Genomic DNA, 19,313 nt, shown 5'->3' on the forward strand with positions numbered 1-19,313 from the left:
CAAAATTTGCAGTTCAATGAAGCGACTGCGGAAGTTGCTCTGGATTGGATTCGGCTTGAGTTTTGTGTGGTGAATTTGGAGTTGGGTTAAGGAATGGGAATGTTATAAAAAGGCTGTTAAAATATTTTCAACGGGAAATTAAATTCGCTTGATTAATAATAAATTGCGGCAACAAATTACCGTCTTCATCAGCATTTAATTAAAAGATAAAAATGCTGAGAATATAAGAAAAAAAGAACCCACCAACCGTACGCCCGCATGTAATGAGCAAATATTTGGCATTGTTTCCTTTCAGCTACCAGCTCAATTCAGACTCATTAAAAGACAAGTACATATACTTGTATAGATCTATGTAATTTATATACTATACAGGTTAGTAGAACTGTAAACGAGTCTACTTACCTAATGACATAGTTAACGCAGACAACGCTCTGTGGCTTCAACTTATCGTAGACAATCGTCGCCTGGGAAACGATCCAACAATAGCCACCGCACTTGCCCAGAAAACGATAGCGACAGGTCTCGCCCTGTCCCTTGCTCAGCACTGAAAGTATACAATTTGAATGGGATTTTATTAGTTTATGAATTTTAAAAAGAAGTAAGAATACAAATCTTAGACCTAGCTAACAAGTCAAACTACATATCAATTTGTGATCGTCAAATAAAAATAAAACTTATAGCAATCGAAACAAATTTGCGGTTTATTTTAGTTTTATTTTTTTGTACACTTAATTATTATTTATTTACACAATTTCGCAAATGTGTCGATTATATCGAAAAACCAGGGATGATTTACACTTAAGATTAAAGGTATAGGAAAATTAAAAGAAGCGGCATATACATATTTCAAAATAAAGTTCTTTAAAGCCCATTTTTCTAATGTCTTGTACGGTTTCAGTTAACTAACTTCAATAAATTTTTAAGTAAAGTATATAGAACTTTGCGTCAAGTTTAGAAGTATCGCTCAGTTAAAATTAAACTGGATTTTGTTAACAAGACCCTAAAATTAGTAAATGAAATTACGCTAAATTAGTTTTCTAGTTTTGGAATAGTATTTTTAAATTTTCAGGATTATTTCCAATACATTTTTACTTGATCGAGTATGGAAAAAGAAAGATGTTAAGAAAATCTCTTTCACAATTCTTTTAACCATCCCTGGCATTGGTTTTAATGGACAACTTTTGCAAAATCTCGTCAAGTATCAAATGACGGTGTTAAATGCGTTCAAGCATAAAAATTAAGTAATAATAGCAACCACAAACACCACAGACTCCTCTCACAAAATGAGATTGTGTCACAAGTCGCTGTCTTTTGTGGTTTATGGCTTTATTTGACTGAGTTGCCCACATGCTTATAGGGAGTTAACATCAACTTGATTTTAATTAAAACCGCCCAAATATGAAATCAAATCAAATCAATGCGTATAGATATTATAGCTCTGGTTCTTAGCGTAAGTAAATTCCTACAATTATGATTATATACATACATACGTATAAATTTATGTAAATGTGGCACTTTTTGCTGTGAGCTCAATAAAAATTTAATGTGCTCCGCACAACAAGGACATAAAAACAAATGAACGTGTCCTGTTTTAGATGAAAATTCATAACCTGCTGAGTCTGTCGTTCAACAGCGAACTCTTACTTGGGTACTTGGGTTCAAGCAATTGAAATTCATGATACTAAATACATTTCAAGCTGTCCGACAGCCAAAATTATTGCGTCCACGTCGTTTTATTGGCCAACTTTCAATGGGCAGCTCACATAATTGCCGCAGCCTAATTACAGACGCAGGTGCACAATAAAACATCCTAATACATACAAAAATATATATCTTATAGCAAAGGGTAGTTAAAGAAAACATCAACGACATTTGGATAAAAATATGTGGAGACTCAGTCATTCAGTCAGTTAATTTAAAATCATCAGCAGAAAATTAGTTTTCCTATTGTGGCAGCGCGTTGGGTCAGGCTTAGTGGTTGCATTTTAATTTCTGTTTAGAAATTTGGTGCACAGTGGTGCAACTCGAATTTGCGAGCAACAAAACATACAATACTTGTAAAACACATATACACATTCTATAATATGTTGCTGACAATTGTGAGTCTCAACAGCTTTATAAATTTTATTAAAAATAGCTTAAGAACTTATTTATTTTTGAGAAATATAAATTTCATTAGAAGTAACCCAACCAATTTGCTTACAATTTTTATCACAAAACTATTAGATTTTAACATAAGGAATCTTTTTACACATGACATTGAAAATTGTATTACAATTGTTTAGGCAAACTAGCTAGTTTGTAAATTACTAACTATTTTATCGAACTTGCATCTGATTCTTAAACTTTTTATCCTTGTAATAGTGCAATTAGCTTTGGCTCAATAGTCAATGTTGTAATCCAATTGATTTCGATGACTTTCAAAATGCAGGTATTTATGCTAGTGGGCTGTATTCCTTTTTTTTAGACTTTAGTTGAATAAACAGAATGCTAGCTCAAAGACGTCATGCTCGACCGTCAACTTTTCTGGCATTATGCCTTCTGCATGGATTATTCGGGCCAATATTGGGCAGCAACCGGGATTATTACGAAATTGGATTCATTTCCAACTTGACAAATCATCTGTATGCGAAACATAACCTGGATAGTTTCGTCACTTTCGCCAAAGAACGCAAACTTGAGAAATCTCCAGAGCCTCAGCTCATTATACGTTCATTGGAGAGTGCATTGATGGACGATCTGAGTATGCCACTTGTTATCTGGGGTCTTCAAAGCAATGTCACCCTGTACAGTATGTTAACCAGCAATACTATGGTTCTAGCCAAAATCGATCACTTGTCACCAACGACGGAACCGATGCTGGAAGTTATCGATAAAACTCTGAATGGTCGTCACGATCTACGTGTTCTATTTGTATTAAAAAGTTTGCAAAATGTGCCGATAACTCAAAATCAGTTGAAAAATTTTTTTAAATGGTGTTGGAAGCGCAAATTTATAAATGTTGTGTTGACATTTCAGTGCATCGATTTTGCGAATGATCAAAATGAGGTCAGAAATGAACTCGTCAGTTATACTCCATTTCCCAAATTGAGATTGTTGAATGTCACCAAATTTGGTGCCAATTATGATTGGGAACTTCTTGATCTGAAAAATGTAAGATCATATCAATTTCATGTGCCCGTTTTTCAGGACTTAGTCACAGCTTTTCAGGTGAGTGGATAAATGTAACTACAAAAGTTTTATATTTAAAATATATGCTGTAAGATCTGAAAATGTGTAATTTTACTTATTGTAAATATATTCCAAACATTACATTCATATTTAGCTGCCTAATGGAGAACTTACTGGAATTATTGGATTGGTAATTTCCGAATACATAGCTCACATCAATGGACGACTTCGGGTAAAAGCCACGCCTAATGTCAACCCACATAATTATCATGCCCTTACTCTACTGGAGGCCGCTCGTAATGAGATCGACTTTAGTGTAAATACCTACACCCAGATGACGTTGAATTCCGAACTGGTCGAAGGGGAATCTACAAGATTTTTCACTGAAACTTGCGTGATGGTGCCCTATCAACGGAAGGTTCCTATGGATAGAATCCTACGCTACTCCTATCGTATCAATGGATTTTTGCTGTTGATTTTGGTGCTGTCAATGCCACTGGGATGGCAGCTTTGTATGAAAGATGGAGGAAGAGGATTTAGTTACGCAACTGCAGTATTCTTTTTACAATCCCTGGAAGGTGGAGTCTTTGGTAGGTTCCTTAATGCCTACAAATTCATTCATATATCTACGCTATTGGCTTCATTTTTTCTCTGGAACATAAGGAGCGCATATATGTCATCGACGATAAGCACTAATAAACTGGGGCGGCAAATCACAACCGTCGATGATTTCCTGCAATCCAAACTAAGGATTATGCTCACAGAGACCGAGGTGGGCATGTATTTTAATCGTGGAATCTTGCCGCAGGAGCTGCAACATCGTCTCATCGTAGTTAATGCCTCAATATTGCAGGAGCATTTGAATAATCTCAACACAAGCTATGCCTACTGCATTTCCACTGAGTTTTGGAAAATTATCAATTTGCAACAGACACCCTTGATCCGTCCCCTCTTTCGGCGTGCCAGCCCAAACCTTTGCACACCCAAATTTGTTAAACTTATTCCCATTAATCGCAACTCGCCCTTTCGTAAGCATTTTCCATTTTTCTATACTTTATTACATCGTTTCGGCTTAATGAGAAAATGTTTTGAGCTCAGTTTTTTACAGGCCAAGAAAATGGGTTTATTGAAGATGCATCGGGTTGAACAGCTGCCATTTAGGATCGTTGTCCTTAAAGACCTCGCTCTTCCCCTAAAGACCTATGCATTCTTTTGTGGTATAAGCATTCTGTGTCTTTTCTGTGAGATTATGTGGAAGCGTTGGACTCAATATGTTAAAAAACGATTGCAGAAAGCAAGTAATGGAATTTGAAAAATAATAAAAAATAATTTAATAATTGAATAAAAATATATGAAATAAGTAAAATATAAAAAAAAAAAAAAATAATTAAATTATATATAAGAAAAAAATAATTAAATTATATATAGGAAAAAAATAATTAAATTATATATAAGAAAAAAAAATAAATTAAATAATACCAACTTTTTTTTAATAAATTTTAAAACACGTAAAAAGTAAATAAATAAATATTTAAATTTAAAAAATACATTAAAAACAATAGAGTTGAAGAACATGTTGATTGTATTAAGTGTAAGTTAATATACATACATACATCTTTAATAAAATAAAAATAAATAATAAAGATCACTAGCTAAAAATATACCACTGTGCGTTTATGTCTGGTCTGGGTTTTGAATCTGTGTATAATTACACGAGTTCATTAATAAGGCAACATCGAAAAGGTTTGTTGTTGCAAATATATATATATACCGTTAGTTTGAGCCAAATTTATATACTCTATGCTTAGTCGAATGTCGAGTTGGCTCTGGCTGCTGTTGGGATTACGTTCTGCCCCACAATGCAGAAAAGTATGCAACAGAAAATTGTGCAGCACAACATTCCGGACACGCAGCGTCTGTCTGAGTTGGCAAAGAGAAGAAGCAGAAGCAGCAGCTCAGACTTATAGAATTAGCAGAGTGCAGCTGCAAGTTGCAAGTTGGTTGGCAGCCGGCTGCTGTTGCATTTGCCATGAACTTGATTTGCCCTTAGTCAAGGACTTTTTCCCTGCCGGCTAAAGTCGACGGCGTCATTCAACTTTCAAGGCAAAAATATTAAAATATCTACGCGCACAGTCAACAGCGACTAAAGATCATTTATCTCGAATTTTTCGAAACATTCCGGGAGCTGCAACAGCAGTCGGTGAATTTATGAACACGAATGCATTGGCCAAAAAGGATAGACGCAGACAAGGAGCAGCCATTTGTACAAATAAGCAAACAGCTAAAGTTCATTCCGCATCGAGATTGAGATGAATGCAAGGGAAACATTCAAACCGCATTCAAGGTTATGTATCAAAGTTGAACAAATATAAATAGCATCAAGCAGGTTGCAGGAATGCACATCCTTGTGGATGCCAGTCAGACATGCTCGAGTACACAACTAAATCCTTGAAGCAACATAATACTAAATCATCGTCAATGCATCGAGCAAAGCGAGCTGACCACAAACAGGAACCAGGAGCCAGGAGCCAGTAGCAAGGATGTGCTCCTGTCCTGACAATGGCAGTTAGCCAGTCGCTAGTTTCCTTTCATTTGATTGCTCGTATAAGTAGGTGTGCGGATGTGTGTGCGAGTGTGAGTGTGAGCTGTCTGTGCGACTTTTACTGCTGGCCAGGGACAGGGCCAGGCAAAGAGACGTTGGCCAAATCGCATTGGCACAAGTGGATAAGGAAATAAATGTTTGGCTTGTGCGCAAGGATGTGCGCATAAATCAAGGATTTGTTTGCGGATTGTTTTCTCGGCCAGCTCACACTTCCCTTCGCTCTGTCTCTGTCTCTTTCTCTCTCTCTCTTTCTCTTTGCCCACACAACCAAAAAGGTAGTTGACTTGACTTCTCAAGCAACAGCAACAACAATGTCTCGCTTGCCATTGACCTTTTCTGCTATTTGCTGGTCGCCGCACCACGTGACGTATACGTAATCTTTTTTAATTGAATTAAGCCGTGACATAAGCCAAGCTGAAACATCTTAAAGTGCTCAACATTTTTTTAAAGTTCTACACAAAATTTATAGTATTTGTGTCTTAGCACAATTTATGCAAATTGCCACACGCTACAAAGCAACTCAATTGCAGCTTATTGAAAAGCGTCTTCAATGTTGTCGTCATTCATAAGCGTCAGTCGAGCGTTAAATTGCATTCACTTCACCTTCACTTCGTTGTTAGCCAAGGTCCAGGACCGCGCCCAAGCCGTGCAAATCCGTGTAGCTCAGCAAGTTGCCAACGACATGAAAGGGTTTTTGGCCATAATGCCAACTTACGACTTTCAACAGAAGCGCACGGATTTGTGCCAGCATCAACATGGCCAACGCGCAGCTCCCGTAAATTGTGGCCCGTCTCTTAAGCCCAAATAAATGGCCATAACTCAAAATTTTGTCAATACATTAAGGTTTCATTACGGTCATAATGGATACAAATTGACTAATGGCTATTTTGGCCATACCCATGAAATACTCGCACTTACGCTTCAGGCTATCGCTTTAACATTTATTTTCAATGTTTTTTCATGTATTTTTATCCCTTTTTGTACACTGAACTTCTAGAAATTGATTTAACAAAACGGATCATTGAAAGCACCATTCGAAATAATTTTTAATTGTGGAATACCAATGCTCAAGTAACAAAACTTGAATGCCTTCTTCTACCTTCTACATAAGTTCAGTTACTCTTTGCCACTGTTAAGTATAAGAAAGAATATTTAAGTAACTGGAAGCCTAATATTAATTTAAATGATGTATCTCTCCCATTTAAAACAAGCGTAATAAAATTATTTATTATATTGAGGGTTTCAGGTCCAGTATATTAAAATGTCCTATTTGTATTTGATGTCGTTCTATGCGTTGTCACTTTTGAAACAAGTCCGTAAAGTACACCCTAACCACATAGAAAATCATCCCAAGCCAACTTACAACATTTGCGGCTTGGTTGGCATATTTTATGAGATTGTTGGCAAAACGCAAATGCAAAAGAAGCCAAAAGGAATGGGAAAATAGCACAGCGGGTGAGCCATAAGAAGGAAATGTGGTTATACCCGATCCCAGGACGAGGACGAGCACAAGGACGAGGCCGAGACGTTTAGCTCCCATTTGGCAGCACACACACACACATATGTTTGGCCACACATTTGGCCTCGACTGACTGACCGACAAAAAGGACACGAGAATAATTCTTGTAGGCTAAGACCGCCCAGGGCGGCTCAAAGTCAGAAAGTTGTGGCTACTTGCGGTGAATCCATTAAAAACTACTCAAAATGTCAGCTGGACGGTCATAAAGTTGCACAAACGCAACTGAAATGGATTCCTTCTCAATCTTCTTTCCCTCTTTTCGACACACACACACACACACTCTCTCTCTCTCTCTCTCTGTGGTTTTTCTGCATACCACAACATATAACAAATTTGTTTAATTTGCACACCGACAACAACCAAAGTGACAGACTTTCGATTGCGGAATTTTACACACAGGAAAATCACAGCTCATCGAGCGAAAAATTGTATATAACGCTGAATTAAGAATTCCACCATTGTCGCGCGCTCACAAAGTGAAAAACCAGGAAAAAAGAAATAAGAAAAACAAAATAAGGAAAGAAAAAAATGTTAATTGAAAACAAAAGTCGAAGAATTTGCATATTTATTTGAGTTTTGCTTCCATTGCGACGTGCCACAGTCAATATTTATTTATTCGCGAGGCAAATTTAAATCATTTAAAAGCAGCACAAAGAAAATGACTAGCAAAACGAGCATGAAGATGTGATTGACAAGCAGATACCCTGCAATCGGTTGGAAAGTTCGTTATTAGAGCTGAAAAGGCATCGAATTATGGAATTACTTAAATATATTACTCAACCTTACCGAAAATAGAAAATCTAGCTTCGAAGCAAGAGGGATTAATTATAAGTGAATATCTCTGCTTTCGTCATACCACAATATCTGGCTCTGTATAAATTGCAGTAACTATTACAGCTCCAAAGAGCTTACGATATTTACATGCAACCTCTTCAGCAATTGTTTATCTAAAAGCTGTGCACTAATTAAAATTTAACATAAATAAATGCGGGGTAATTGAAAACTTTGCCAACGTCTGCTGAAATCAGCAACTTAATCATTTTGCCGCCGCCTACAGTTTTGCTACGTCAAATAAGCAAAATAGCCGCAATGCTGGCAACGAGTATTTCAATTTCATTACATTCATTCATTGAGGTACCCCCGCCCCTATCTACCTCCCTTTTCATCCTTAGAGCAGCGCTCATTAATTCCATTCGTTGGAGGGCGACACTAGCACGCACCTGTCTAAAATTGTAGGTGTAAGTTCTGTTGTATCTCAGCTGCATCCAGCGTTTTAATTAACTCAATTTGAGCGTTAAAAGACATCATCAACGAGTCCAAAGAGGGGAGAGCCTGCCATCTCCATGGCGACATACTTTAAGGCGGGTACTCATTCTTTATAAACCAATATAAATGTTTGGTACTTAGCAGGTTCAACCCTAAAAAGTGAATTTAATGTACTTATGTGTACATACTCAAGAACGCACTCAACACTTCATTTTAAGAATCTTTGATAACTCGAGCAATCAAATTTTTAACTTTTATTTGAGCGTAACAGATTCTATCAGTAGATCTAACATTCGGATCATTTTTTTAGTCCGTGGCATAACAGCATCTTAACATTGCTCCATTAACATAATGTTAACGTTTCTGAACGTTTCTATTGTCTTATTAACGGAATGTTAAAATGCTCTTTAGCTGAGCCATAGTGTAACAATTAATATTTTAAACCGGAATACAATGAAGAATTTTCTTCATTTTCTATTGCATTTAAGCAATAATTTTCTTTTGTTAAATTAAACTCTACAATATTCAAAAATGTATGGTTTTTTTTGGTTGGTGAAATACCAAGATTGATAATCAAACAAATTCTTTCTATCTTTTTTCTACAATTAAATTGATTGTTTAAAATATTTTCACATGTTATAGGAAATCAACTTTAGCTAAAAGCAGCTGCGTTTTACGCTGTCAGACCATAGTTCTTGTTGTTGCACGGGCCGTCAATCAGCGCGGAAACATAAACTTGCGGCACGTAGCATCTACAGAGTTTTCCAGTCACCGTTCACTGTTAGTCACGCTCTAGCAGTCACTGCCAGTCACTCTCTCTCTCTCACTCTCTCTCCTCGGCGTCTCTCTTACTCTGTGTTTGGGCGCCAGGCAAACAATTAAGTGTTGATGTTTGGTCATTTTTTTTGCTTGCCCTTCGCCAGCTGCAACTTTATTAAGCAAAATTTAATGGCACCCCCTCGTCCTGGCCCGCCTGTATCCGGTGCTGCCGTTTTTCATTAGCGGCGCCAACTGACTTGCAACAATTGTTGCAAGAAAAAAGAAATATACAGTGAAAAGTTTGACTGCAATATTCTCTGGTGTTTCTCTCATCATTTTTTTTCCTATTCTTTTTTTGCTGCTTCATGTTGTACAATTAGTTTGCTTCATTCTGTTTGGTCGTGTCCTGGTGCTGGCCGGGATTGCTGTTTATTTGTCCATTTGCCAAACGTCTAATTGGACTTGCTAAAGATTTCTACAGAGATTTGCTGTTCGTTTTTATTTTCATTCTTCTTTTTTTCATTTACTTGCAACTCGCTGCCAATAATTCACTAGGGGCTGAGCTGAAGTTGTTGGCTTACTCGATGACTCTGCCTAATCATCCCGTCACTTGCCTTAATTTATTAATTTTCAATATCCCTTTTAGCCAACACGCAACGGGTGACCTAACAAAAGGCTACTTCTAACACATAACTCAAATATTTATTTATATTTACTTAATTATGTCCAGCTGTGTCTTTGTTGCGTGGGCTTAAATATTGATTTTTCCTCAAGACAGGAATAGTATATAATTACACTACACAACATATTACTAATATACGAGTATTCGAAGGTAGTTTAAAAAATGAAGTTCTATCTCAGTAATAACTAAGCAAAACTAACTTAGATTCTTTATAAAATTTTATAACAATTGGTTTGATTGACAGAAATTTAAGGTAATTAAGATAGTTCTCATTGAAACTCAATAATGGATTTAATTCTTAAACTCTAAAATTCGAGTAAAATCAAACAATACTATAATTTATTCATTAAAATGTTAAAGTTACTTTTTTTAAAGCTTTACGAAGGAGAATAAATATGGTAATGCCAATAAGTATATTGGCACTTTGGTTAGACAAGAAATAGAAATATCAGCATGTCACTTTGGGAATAGGAATAATGAGCAGCTGGAAAGCCAAAAAGTATGCAATACTTGTCGGCACTTGAGTTGAAAGTGCTGAGGCACATAAAAAACGCAGCACAACACAAAATTTTATGATCCGTCTAAATGCGAAATGCGTTCAATGCAAAAGTGTTGCTTAAATGTCAATCTATCTGTCTGACTGTCAATTTCAGCAATTGAAGTCAGCACCAGCAGCGCCAACGACAACGACGTTGAAAGAGTCTAAATGCGTTGAAAGAAAATTTCATTTGCAGATATCGTGCTGTCATTTAATAAACGAAATGTGAGCGGTTGCACACATACACACAGAGAAACAGAAACACAGATAGACAAATGCAGCGATGCAGTAACAGATACAAGCAACACTTTTCGCACACATACAGATACAAAGAGAAAAGCTAGTCATGTTAAGGAAACGCGACAGACAAACAGCCAGAGGAACAGAATGAGCAAATTAGGGATGGGTATCGGTCAAACAATATCTATATTAATATCGGAAATATTATATACTAATAAATATTGGATATATCGCTTTTAATTCAAATTACAATATTCATTGCTTAAATCTAAAAATATAAATATTTTCCTAGACAATAAATTTTTAAAGAGCATAAAACATAAGTTTTTAACGAGCAAAAGCCGAATCAATCTTTATAAAAAGAAATAGTGTGATATTATGCCAAGTTTGTAGATTATTCTGAACTTGGACGCAAGGGAACAAGTTTATACAAAAATCTGTAGATATCGGCTGTAAATTTTAAAGCAAAGTGTTATCAAAAAAGAATAGAAACTTAAGAAACGAAACTATATATAAATATATTTTTTACTTTTAAATATTTTGGATGTATCGATACATGATTGATATAATCATTTTAATACCCATCTCTAATGCAGATCCACAAGCAGTGTCAGAGCTGTAGCTGGAGCCAAAGCCATTGTGGCATCCACAGCGGGATGTCGCGTAGGTGAATGCACCCATTGTGTAACTAAACCATAGCGAGACAGCCAAACAGGCAGCTCAATCTAGATGGGTGTGCGTGTGTGTCTGTCTCACTGTGTGTGTGTAAATCCCGCTCGTCGCACACTAAATGCCAATTTCAGAAAATGACGCGGAAAAAAGAAAAGAAAACGCAATGCAGCTGACACGCAACATGTGGAGCAGAAGAGCAGCAGAAGAGCAAAGTCAACGAGGGGAAAGGGCAGAGGCAGATTCCATAGACAGGCCACAGCTCGAGGCGGCTTTTTTTAGCAGGAGCACAAAAGGAAAACCGAAATGTAATTGACAATGACAGAGCGTGGACAGCGCCAAAATCAACAATTTAAAATGATTTTCATGTAAGCACATTAACGTCCCCCAAAACCTTAAGCCAAATAAACAAACCAGCAAAAATATAGGAAAATAAGCACACAAAAAACAACATAAAAAAACAACTCTGAGTAGAGAGCGAAACATTTAGCGGTGAAATTGATATTGATGGCAGCAAATAAAATATTTTGTCATAACTTGCCAACAACGCGGCGTATGCGCAATATTTGTCATACAACACCTCATTAAAGCAATCAAAAGCATTTCGACAATGAAGGAGAAGATTGAGGCACAAATAGGGGCAAATATTTAGCCAGTTTACACGACTTGTTTAACGCCACAGGCAGTCAAACAGACCAAAGCCACAAGCAGAGTTTGATTGATTGAGCCAACAGCAGTTCGGTCCTTAGCCAAGTCAAAAGCCTTTTTGTTAAACAAATTGTGAGCGACATTATGCAAAAAGGTTCACAGGCATCACTGACAAAACATTTTGTTGGTTTTTCTTTTGGGTTCTCAAAAGATTTCCAACTTTTGTTTGGCTTCGACTTCGATTGTAAAGGGGTTTCCAAGTTGAGTCAATTAGGAGTTGAATCGGGGGCAAAAGTGTGTGAAGAATAAAATTGTTGCATAGTTTAAGGCTCATCGTTTTTGACAGCATTTGCCGCTTAGCTGTCGCCCATTTTCGCTTGCCTAAGCACATTTATATACTTTTCGTCTGGCAAACCCAAAGAAAACCTCAACAGAATAAAAAAAAAAAAAAACATCTATATATTCACAATGAAATACAAGGAAAGAGAAAATGTAGTTTGGAAAATCTCCGCCCGGCAGCCAAAAACATAAAACTTTGCACATTCATTGGAAATTTTTGCTTTTCTTTTCTTCGTTTGTTCTTCAGTCGACAATTTTTCCCTTGCGAGTGAGTGTGTGTGTGTGTGTAGGGTTGTGTGTGAGAAGTGTGCGCTTTTTTAATTTAATGAAAATTTTCCACTTCGCCGATTGACATTTTGTGTCTTTTCCAGCTATCTCTATCTCTCCTCTCTCCTCAAACTGCTGTAGTTTTGTCGCTGCTTGCGGTGCAAAATGTGCAAAGTTGAGCCACACTGAGATATACACGCCGTGGGGTTTGCAAATAAACACACAAATTTACTTTACTTGGCTGTCGTCTTAAATGCCGCCCGCCAGCGACGGCAAAAAGTCATTCCATACGCTGCAGCGCTGCTGTGGCGGCTCTGCTGCACACTGGTTCCAACACAAAAGTTGGGCATACAAATAAATTAAAACAAGTGGGAAAGGCTATAGTCGAGATCCCATAGGATAACCGTTACTTATTTCAATATATATAAAAGTACTTTAAAGAAATTACTATGTAATAAAAACTACTGCATACTTATAGGTGATTGTATTCAAATAATAACTTTATTAATAACTTTGGTTAGCTATTACTCCCGTTCTACATGTCTGATCTTGCTGCGGTTAGGTAAGATAAGAGATTATATTAATAGACAACGTTATTTACCATAAAAACTGTATTATCTTAAAAACTGTGGGAGTGGTGGTTTTTCGCGATTTGTGGGGGCGAAAAGAGGCGTGGTTTAAATGTGAAACAAACTCGATCTGCGTGGGGTCTATAGAAATCTTTGTGCCAAATTTGGTTACTCTATCTCTTTTAGTTTCTGAGATCCTTTTGTTTATACAGACGAGTCTAAAATGTTTTTGTTGGAACTTCTTTTTTTGTTTGTCCTAGGAAAAAAACAAAAGTTAAAATAAAATATTTGATTGAAAATCTCTATGGTTTAAGTTGGTTTTTATAACTGATTAATAAAATTTCTTTGAATATAATTCACCATTTGAACTTGCAGATCCGTTCTATTTACCACTGTGCTGTGGTTGTGGCGCCTTTTTCCCATTGTCACAACTTTGGGCATTGCTTTTGTTTGGCTGCAAGTTTTTGGCGTGTAATCAAATGCATATTTGCATGCAGCAAAACACCCACAGCAGCTCCCATTCCTTGGATCCTCCTCCCCCTCGTTCCCCTTAACACTTCTGTCTTTTGTATAATTTTCTGCAAGACTTGCGAAAAACTTGCAAACGGCAAAGTTTTAACTGAACAGAGAATAGGAGAAAAGTATGCGGCGACGCTGATAGCACGAGTATCTGACAGTGATTCAGGATCCATCTTTAGGTGTCCCTATATCCTTGGCATCCATCGTTGAGCGGCCATTGAACGCTGCCCGGCGATAAAGTCAATTAGCCAACGCGTTGCCAACTAACTTTGCCATAAAAGCGCACAAGAATCGAAATTAACTTAACCAAATGGGGATATTAGGGGAGGTGACTGGGTAAGGGAATGAAGGGGGCGAGGGGAATAGGGACTGCCACATGCAGCTCACGCACATTAAATGTTATTAACGCATTTAGAGCCCAGAAATGCAGTCGATGCTTCTTGTGTAGCGTTCAATTGAATGGTTATCTAATTTTAAATGCAGGAATGGGGGTTGCAGGAATGCTGCCACATTTGTTAACAGCACAAACGGCTGAGAGCTTACAATGCGTGCAACATTCTCTCGCAATTGTGACGTGACAATTGCAATAATCACGTATTTTGTTGCACAGCTTAAACTTCAACTTGATGCGGCAGCTTTAAATTGCAAAGTGCAAAGGCCGACACTTGCGAGTGGAGTGTGGTTGTGTAGGTGCCATTAGCATTCATCATCATAAGTCACTGCCCCGCACACTAAATAGATGAAACTAAACGAAATGAAATGAAATAAAATGAAATATTTGCCCAGCGCCCGCGGAACTGTTGCCAAGGATTAAACAGCGAGACTGCAACCATCAAATAGAGCTGTAAAGGTAAGCCAACTAACAACAACAACAACTAACACTACTACTACTACAACCATTGGGAATTTGCCAGGAAGCAACAAGATTTTCCACTTGCCAACTACAAAGCTGCTGCCCTTTCCATTAACAACAAACAGGCAAACAAACAACCAACGAGTCAATGCAACAGAGCGAACTCTGTTGTTAGAATACCCTGCAAGCATTATAATATGTGTAGGAGTAAATAGTATAGAATTTAAGTCGTAGCTTAATTTTTAAAAAGGAATAACTTCGCTATAATAACTGTATAAAATGTATCTGTCAGTTTAGCTCTAAGTATAATGGAGTGTATGAAGCACAAGTATTATTTAGATTCTATTTCGAACGAGGCAAATCCCCCTTTTCTTTCTATGTAAAATGTTTGAAATGTATGCGAGCCTGGGGAATTCATATTTTTTATCAACATTTTTTTCAGTTTTTTTCATTTTCAGTATAAAATTTTCAAATTTTTTTGTTAAAAATATTTAATGCTATTACCAACTAACATCCTATTTTATTAGCAATATTCAATGAAAAAATGCTAAATAATGTATTTATTTTTTAAGCATTACTAATAAAAAATCACTAGCACTACTTTTCAATGATAGTGAAATGAAATTTCATTATCACTACTTTTTTTCAATGGTAATTAAATAGTAATGGTAATACATATAGGCACACCACTGATTTAATGTAATGGATATCTTCCATTTTTATAATTTTTAAATGGTATATCTAAGGCTAGCATAATTATAATATGTATTCAAGTCAAAGAAGTATACATGGCTACATTCTTAGTTGCTTTTTATGAACTTAATGAAATCAACTGCGCTACGTTTTGAGGATGCACAAAAGTGCTGCATAAGTCACGGCGCCTGTGGCAGGCAACCATTAACATTTGCCCCACGTACCGGCAGCCGCGTTGCACAGTCGCAAGACATATTCACACACACACAGACACAACCAAATGCCAAAACAAATGCCAGCAAATGCTGGCATATTTAATAAACACTGGCAAAATGAAGTGAGTGTTGGCATCTTTCGACTCCAGCTTGGCATCAGGGGATTCCCATAAATCAACAGGTTAAATGATAAGACGTTCTTTGTGCAAACGCATGGCAGACGTAATTCATTAACATTAGCCAAATTACTTTGCTATTCAGGCCCCTTACCATTACCATTTTGTAAAGAATTCGTTGTAACTTCTCAAGAATTCTGAACAATTTATACCGCATTCCAGGAAACTTTATAAATGCACATAAAAAGAATTTCAACCGTATATCCTTTGGGGCTTTGTGTTTTTATTCGAAATTTAATCATAGCATCAAAGCATTTAGTAAAAAGAACTACAACATATTGGAGAAATGTCAAAAATGAGGTGGAATCTTAATAAAATAATTTTAGTCCTAAAATATGTACGAATTCTTCCACTAGGATTACAAAAAAGGTAAATATGATACGATCTTTAAAATTTAATAATGTTTTACTTTAAATAAGCAATTAATTGAACTATCAAAATACTGTAAAGATCATAAAAGTTTTACAACACTCAAACAGACAATAAATCAACTGACCACAATAAAAAAAGCTGCTTCTCTTATCAAACTCCATCAGAAAATTTTGTTATTCTTGGGAATTTACGACTTTTGAAGCTGATTGAACTCATAGGATACACAACTATTTGATTTCCTGAAATTGATGCTGACAAATGCTGAAACAAATCTCAACTTGACATTCAGTCAACCTGGAAGTACGGAAGAATGGATGTTTCAGTTGTCAAAATTAATGCGCATTTCTGGTGAACGATTGTCTGAATAAATTGTGTCAAAGGGTCTTAAAGGTTCGCACGGTTGCAGTGCATTGCACTTCTCATCTAAGGAAATGGAAAAATCCATCATAAAAAGCAGGGTAATAAATGGAATCAGCTGATATCAGTTGCATTAGCCTTGAACTTGCGACTGTTGCACGTTCATGCGTAAGTGTATGTATGTGGCAGCTAAGTAGAAAAAGTAATTTATTTTGTGAAACTCTCACAGGAAATGCCGCACGCTGCGTGGCACATCCGTTGGCAACTTTAAGCCGCATTTCCGCTCATGCAATTTTAATTTGTCAAATGCATGCGATGGCAACGTCAACAACGTCGCTGAAATTAACTGGTAAATTTTACAATCCACACGAGCAGCAGGCAAGAATTAGAAACGGCGCCGACGTCATCATCATCAGCAGTAGCTGCAGGAGCTGCATCAGCAGCAACAGCCAACTGAAACAAGTGAAGGACACCGACACCAACGTCGAGCCACTCGAATTGGACCATTAGTTTTGACGGCATTAGTTGGCGCTTTTCATGGCGCAGACAAACCAGACTGCAGACGGCAGCCAGAAAAATAAATAAAAGACGAGCATCGAGCCCGAACGAGCCGCGGTCTCATCTCGTTTGGTCTGGTCTGCTCTGGTCTGGTCTGGTCTGGTCTGGTCTGTTCCGACGCTTGGAATTGCCGCCCGATCCCACGGCGAAATTATGCATGTAATAAAATGCGGCGACGCATCAGCAACTGCAATGCCGCCCACTACTGCATGGCCACGCCCATTCTTGTCGCACGCCCAAAATTTTAAGTGCATTAACATAAACTGGCGGCCGCCCCCTAACGGCCACAAAAGATAAATAAACTTTCGAGGCAGCAGCAAAGGAGCAGAGGGAGGGTTTATAGAACTGATGAGTGCAACGACTTGACAGCATCGAAAGCAGAATTAGAGATGTGCTCGTGTCAAGTCGTGATAAAATGTGCCAACGAAATAAGCCGAAAGACTAATACAATTTAGATAGATCTTCATATTGTTGAATTGATTTTGCAATCTTAAGAAATATACTCAAAAAGGATTATAAAAGTATGCTACATTTAGAGTACATGGAATCGCTAAACAAATCAAATTTGTGCTTCTAGTATTAACAGAAATAACGAATAAAACTTCAGATACCTACCAACTTAATTAATGACAACCCATCTTATTCAACTGTTAATTCACTACACAAGTATTACACTGATAAGTAATTTGATTGTCGTAAAGCTCTACTATTACCTTTAAGTTTTTCTAAACTAAATTAATCTATTACGCAACTTTGTCTTTAAGGTGTTCCAATGTTAAGTTATTCATACTCACGGTTGCCACATAATAAAAAAAAAAAGCGCCAAAAAAAATGTTTAAAAAGAACCAATTTCACTAAAAAAAAAAGCCAATTTTATAAAAAATACCCAATTCTTAGAAACAGCCTAATTATTTTCAAAACGGAATTTTTTAACAAATGTATATAAAAAATTTCTTTAAATCATAAAATATTTAAATGAAACTTATATCAAAAAGCACATTTTTTTAAATTAGCAATAACATTGAGAATTTCAGTACAATTGTACAATACATTTATATTGTTGGTAGCGAAAAGATTTAGATCTAAATTACATTCTGAATTGTTTTCAAGAAACTCTTGATTAAATCAAAAAAGAGCCAATTCTAATAAAAAAAAAAAAGCCAGTTTTGGCGCAAAAACGCCAAGTGTGGCAACCGTGCTCATACTATACGTTATCGTTATTTCACAAAGGCTATTTTTGCCGTTACATTTATCTCTAAAGTTGCTTTACTGCTAAGTTTATACTGTTAACTTATCTCATTTCTGTTTATTTAGTCTTTCGTTCATTTACATATTGTTACCAATCGATTAATATCGTCTCGCCAGTCACACTATCATCTCTAATCGACACATTCGACAGGAAGCGTTTTGCCCGCACAGACATGACGGCGTTTTAGACAGGAAGCGCGTCTAGGTGGGTGTCTGTGCAAATGCTGATGTGTAGGTATATTTGCGTGTATGTGTGTGTGTGTATGTATATGTGTGAATGTGTTTGTGTGTGAGGCATTAACAGAGTCGTAAATTGCCAAGTTGCTTGTTATGTTGATTACACAACGAACAGCGCTATCGAAAATAAAGTTAAAAGCCAAAAGTTGAGCTTGAAAATGAGGCAGCTGTGCAGTGGTAAAAGGCAAGCAGACGATGCCCCAAAATGTTGCACCCTGCATGTAAAATGTTGTCTATTAATATTAATATTATTTTTATTTCTTTTGTTTTTGGCACCATTTGAAAGCTGCTATTCGCATAGGCACGCCCCAAAAAGTATGCAACACTTGCCGCGTACGTGTCTATCAACAACTAAAAAACAAACACACAGCAGGAACTAGATACAGCAAATAGTTGCAGCAGCAGTAGCAACTGTCATTTGCCCCTCAAAGCGTTGTCAAGGAACTTTGCTTGCCACACGCAAAAGTTGAAAGTTGAACGCCTGGCAAATGCCGCGGCATTGCCCCCAGAATGCACTAACAAAAATGCATTTCTGACACCCAGTCCGCTTGAGTCTCTTACCCCTCTCGTCCAGCATTTTGCCTGCTGCAAAAGTTTTCCTCACGCAACACAGTTCAAAGCAAAATCGCAAAATCTTAGCCAGAGTCAGTTTTTGGTATTGTTTTTTCGTTGCAAATTTATTACAACATTTACCATGCGCTACTTTTATCTCTTTGGGCGGGTTATTTATCAGCCACGTTAAGAAACAAAAAAAAAAAGAAAAGAGAAGAGAAGTCAGTGAATTCTTTTCCTTTCATTTTGCTTTTTTCATAATTT

At 36.9% G+C, this 19,313-nt stretch overlaps 1 protein-coding gene across 5 annotated transcripts in view; it reads right to left on the reverse strand.

Annotated features, from left to right (window-relative positions):
- Positions 1-19,313, reverse strand: part of LOC117789951 (protein similar) — a 78,160-nt gene that overhangs the window by 44,000 nt on the left and 14,847 nt on the right. For all 5 annotated transcript variants that reach the window (XM_034629166.1, XM_034629168.1, XM_034629167.1 and 2 more), the window contains exon 7: positions 403-544. In XM_034629166.1, the coding sequence (XP_034485057.1) occupies positions 403-544 (142 nt within the window). The remainder of the gene's footprint in view (positions 1-402; positions 545-19,313) is intronic.

The sequence above is a fragment of the Drosophila innubila genome, assembly GCF_004354385.1.
Source record: "Drosophila innubila isolate TH190305 chromosome 3R unlocalized genomic scaffold, UK_Dinn_1.0 2_E_3R, whole genome shotgun sequence".
Classification (NCBI taxonomy): domain Eukaryota; kingdom Metazoa; phylum Arthropoda; class Insecta; order Diptera; family Drosophilidae; genus Drosophila; species Drosophila innubila.